General features: G+C 40.4%; 1 protein-coding gene across 1 annotated transcript; it reads left to right on the top strand.

The window, feature by feature from the left end:
• The first annotated feature begins 504 nt into the window (after nucleotides 1-504).
• On the top strand, nucleotides 505-1,464 carry LOC142302834 (olfactory receptor 10A7-like). The gene has a single exon (XM_075343946.1). The coding sequence runs from the start codon at nucleotides 505-507 to the stop codon at nucleotides 1,462-1,464; it is 960 nt and encodes a 319-aa protein (XP_075200061.1).
• The last annotated feature ends 3,550 nt before the right edge of the window (nucleotides 1,465-5,014 follow it).

Genomic DNA, 5,014 nt, shown 5'->3' with positions numbered 1-5,014 from the left:
ATAGTAACTGTCTCTCTGTCTGTCTCTCTGTCTATCTCTTTCTCTCTTTCCCTGTCTCTCCTTGTCTGTCTCTTTCCCTGTCTATCCCTTTCCCTGTCTGTCTCTTTCCCTCTTTCCCTGTCTTTCCCTATCTGTCTCTTTCCCTGTCTGCATTGTGACACACCAACATTCCATTCAAGGGTTTGGCTGCGCATTGTGAAACGCTAACATTCTTCTGAAGTTCTGGCTGCATTGAGACTCTCAGCTCCATTGACTTTCATGGAGGCAGGTTTTTTGGCAAATAACTGTAAAGCGCGAGGTTAAAGTTCCCATCAAAATATAGTCTATGACATTCCCTGAGTCAAATGTGGTGTCTGTGCAAAATTATGTGATTGTACATGAGACGGTGAGGATTCCTTGAGTGGAGACACACACACACACACACACACATATATATACATACATACACTCAGCTTTATATAATAGATGGAGTTTCAATAATATCTTATTACATTGAAACAGAGAATGTGCAGAGAGAACCAGACAGTACCGACAGAACTGGTCCTTCTGGGATTTGGACATCTCCACTTGGTGAAGCCCATCGTTCTCCTCATGTGTCTTCTAACATACATCATCATTCTGGCTGGGAACTTCTTAATAATTGGCTTGATTGCCACAAGCCCAAGGCTCAGCTCTCCCATGTACTTTTTCCTCTGTAACCTTTCCTCTTGTGAAGTTATTTTCACAGCCAACATCATGCCTAATATGATCTACGTCATGTGGAACGATGGAGGGACAATCTCCTGGAATGGTTGCATTATCCAGTTCTATATTTACACATCTTCCGGGAGCGCCGAGTGCCTTCTTCTTACAGTAATGGCTTTTGATCGATTTTTAGCCATCTGTAACCCCTTGAGATATTCTTCCATTATGAATTTCAAGACCTGCATTCATCTGGTGGTCTGGGCTTGGCTTTCTGGCTTTATAGGAATGTGTATAATAGTGCTAACAATATCAAACCTACAGTTCTGTGGTGCAAATACAGTTGATCATTTTTTCTGTGATGTAGAACCCATTTTACAGTTGTCTTCATCTGACACCTCACTGTTGCAGGTAGAAGTTCTAGTATATGCCATGTTAATGGGTATCCTTCCTTTTGTGCTCATTATCTTAAGTTATGTTTCCATATTTTACACTATTGTCTCGATACCATCAGAGACTGGGAGGAAGAAGGCTTTTTCCACTTGTAGCTCACATCTGGCCTCTGTCTGTATATACTTTGGAACAATACTCATCATTTACTTGGTTCCTTCCAAACAGCGCTCTGTGGAAGTCAACAAAATCCTCTCTCTTTTTTACACTGTATTAACTCCTTTATTCAATCCCATAATCTACAGCTTAAGGAATCAAGAAATGCAAGCATGTTTTGCAACGTTCATATACTTGTTCATTCCGAGTAGAAATAAGCAGTGTAATAAAAAATAAAAAAAATGAAAAAAAATTGGCAACTAAACAAAGAAAAAAAATGAAAAATGATATTGATCATATACAGTATTTTCAGTTTTAGAAATCAAAATATCTGCTGGAAAAGAAAACAGAGTCTTAAATGTCATCTATTGGAGTTGGCAACTCAAGAAGTCAAGCTTGAACCTTCAACTATTCTTCGAACATGATATAATGAAACCAAAATGATCTCCAAACTGGGCTCTTGCCAACATCGTTGCCCCATTGTAGACCAGTTGGCTGGGTGAGAGGCCTTCAACTCAGGTCTGGGTTAAAGTTCATCCTTGAGAAGATTGTCCGGTCAGCGCATGGAGATTGCTACCTCTAGTTGGTGGCACTTGAATTCTGGTTCGCGTGATCTTTTATGAGTCAAGTTTGGATACTTTTGCCCAGGAAACACTGGCTAGCCTATACGTTTTTAAACTCTTAAATGGCGCTCTGCTCAAAGAGAAGGCCAAGATTCGAAAAACATTACTTTTTGTTCCCCAAAAACAGCACCACACCTGTCCACAAGTTGTGTGAGGCATAGCGATTCTGCCAAATTTACATAAGTGAAGCCAAGCTGCAAAATTTAAAGACGAGGAAAAGAAAATTGAAGAAGACAAGACAAATAAAATTATTGGTACTTTGTAAAGAAAATAAAAAATTTCCGACATTAAATTTAATGTTTACTTTTCAACTTGGGCATCAACGGATGGAGGTGTACACAAGTGTCTATATAAATTAGAAAAAAAATATAGACTAAGTGAAAGCTGCACACTAAATCCAGAGAAATATGAATAAGCATAACTGCTCTATAATACATAAATGAAAAACACAATTAGCCATATGAAATTGGAAAATATGAAATTGGAAAAATTGAAAATATGACATTGCATAACTGCTAAGAATTATTTGAAAAAAAAAAGATATTTTGCTAATGTATTGATCAACTCAATACTGCCCGATAACCACTTCACGGTAATCTCTTATTTATCAAGTCACTAAAAGAATGTTACCTCTATGTGCGGTTAAAACCTGCTTGTGTATGGGAAGCCAGGGACCTGGCTATATAGGAAATTGAATAAACATGGCTGAAGCAGTTATGCTTATTCATATTTCTCTGAATTTGGTGTGCAGCTTTCACTTTATATAGATTGTATCTTTTTAGCTAGCACCCTGTGCACATTTGCAATGGTGTTCCAGCAGTCTTTTTTTTATTGTTATGCACTTTTTTTTTCTGTCTGGGAACCCAGTCCCGCCCTTCAGCCATGTTTATTCAGTTTCCTATATAGCCTGGTCCCTGGCGTCCCATACACAAGCAAGTTTTAACCGCGCATAGAGGTAACTTTTGGTTAGGGACCCGATAAATAAGAGATTACCATGTAGTGGTTATCGAGCAGCAAGTTATATAAAGTGAAAGTTGCACACCAAATTCAGAGAAATATGAATAAGCATAATTGCTTCAGCCATGTTTATTCAATGTCCTATATAGCCACGTCTCTGTCTCCCCATATACAAGCAGGTTTTAACCGCACATAGAGATGACATTTGGTTAGAGACCCCATAAATAACAGATTACCGTGAAGTGGTTATGGGGCAGTAATGAATTGATCAATACATTAGAAAAATCTCTTTTTTCAAATAATCCTTAACAGTCATGTAATGTCACATTTTTATTTTTTCCAATTTTGTCATATAGCTAATTGTGTTTTTCATTTCTTTATGTATCATAGAGCAGTTATGCTTGTTCATATTTGTCTGAATTTGGTTTGCAGCTTTCATATAGATTGTGTATTTTTTAGCTAGCACCCTGTTCACATTTGCAATGGTGTTCTAGCAGTCTTTTTGATTGTTAAATTTTAGTCTAATGCGGGCTTTACACGAGACGAGCTATCATGAGATGCATCGTCGGGGTCACGGTTTTCGTGACGCACATCCGGCATTGTTCACTATGTAGTCTTGTGTGACACCTCCGAGCGATGCAGAATCGCTCACAAATCGTGAGTCGTGTACTCGTTGCTGAGTTTTAAAAAATTGTTTAACATGGCGCTGGTTGTTCATCGTACCCGGGGTAGCACACATCGCTCCGAGTGACACCCCGGGAACAATGAACACAGCTTACCTGCATCCCGCGGCACCTGCCGGCTATGCGGAGGGAAGGAGGTGGGCGGGATGTTTACGTCCCGCTCATCTCCGCCCCTCCGCTTCTATTGGCCGGCGACTGTGTGACTTCGCTGTGATGCCGAACGTCCCTTCCCCTTCAGGAAGAGGATGTTCGCAATCGCACGATAGATCGTATGTTCGCAATCGCACGATAGATCGTAACGTGTAAAGCCCGCATAAGGCTGGCATCTCAAATTTTTTATGAAAAATGTTGCTACATGGAAATCAGATGTTGCTGCATAAAAAAAAAAGCAGAAACTACTATGCCATCACTAGTATGTGTCTTTTTAGACTTCCTTATGATTGCACAGGTGATGCCTTGATGATTCCAGAGCCTGTTCAATGCTAAGGAAATCCGGAAAACATGAGCTATTGAGGGCCATGAGGATTGGAGTTTGGGAAACACTCACTGGTCTAGAGGAAGGTTTAATCACTCTCAGACTGCTGGGAGACTATGGATTCTTAGTGTAACAGCAGTGAGACTATGGATCTCTTTGGCACATGTTGCTGTAATGCTAGATTAATAATGATGGGTGACCGTGCTCATTTCTGCTTCAGACTCAATCGAGCATTGGGGTGCTTGGCTACACTCTGTGTTCAGATGAGTATTGTGAGTGCTCAGATGGGTCTTTCGTGAAACAGTGAACACAAAGCACAGGTTCCCTTCAGTGAATTATGGGAGCCGACACCTCAGTGAGAGCCACTTGTAGTCTCTGAATGGCTCTTAAAACAACATTTTCAGATGTAGTCGGTCCCAAAAACAAAAAACAGCCCTCCCTTCCCCGGAAATCCTATTTATGGGTGGCTGTGCTCAATCAGTGACATCCATAATGATTGTTACTCGAGTTGAGCTGTCTGAGCATCTGACCTGCTTGACTCAAGTAATGAGCACTCGAGCATCATAGTGTTCACTCATCATTTTGAGTACCTAACATCCAGCATTGTACTGGTCGCTCATTATTAACGATGTCACACAGAGATTTTTACAAACTTGCACAACTATTATGGTGGCTTTGGGTTCCATTGAGACTACAAATTCTGACACTTCACCCGATAACTTCTCTAGTGTCTGATCAATGCAGGCAGACTCAGGTGTCGACATTCAGAGTAGCAGTTCATAGGCAGGCTAGCAAAAGTTAATGTCTTCTGGTCTTCTTGTTAGTCTCCTTTGAGCACATGTTGTGGGGTGAAGACAATTATATTTGCTCCTTTCCTATATAGGTTGCCTAGATCCTTCTATGCCATCTATAGTTAATCTTAGCTGATCTGGCGAGGTGTTGTGATCTAGACTATCTGGTATTTGTTGCTGAGTGCTGTTGTGGAGTTAACCCTTGTTGCACTTTGTTGCTACCTACCTGCTCTTGCTTTTTCTCCTGAGTCTCTTGTT

The sequence above is a fragment of the Anomaloglossus baeobatrachus genome, chromosome 4, assembly GCF_048569485.1.
Source record: "Anomaloglossus baeobatrachus isolate aAnoBae1 chromosome 4, aAnoBae1.hap1, whole genome shotgun sequence".
In the NCBI taxonomy this organism is placed as follows: Eukaryota; Metazoa; Chordata; class Amphibia; order Anura; family Aromobatidae; genus Anomaloglossus; species Anomaloglossus baeobatrachus.
Note: the sequence above shows the minus strand (reverse complement) of the source record. Positions and strands in the feature narration are given on the sequence as shown.

Coding starts and splice junctions, on each gene's coding strand:
- LOC142302834 (XM_075343946.1), top strand. CDS start 505: ATGTGCAGAGAGAACCAGACAGTACCGACAGAACTGGTCCTTCTGGGA.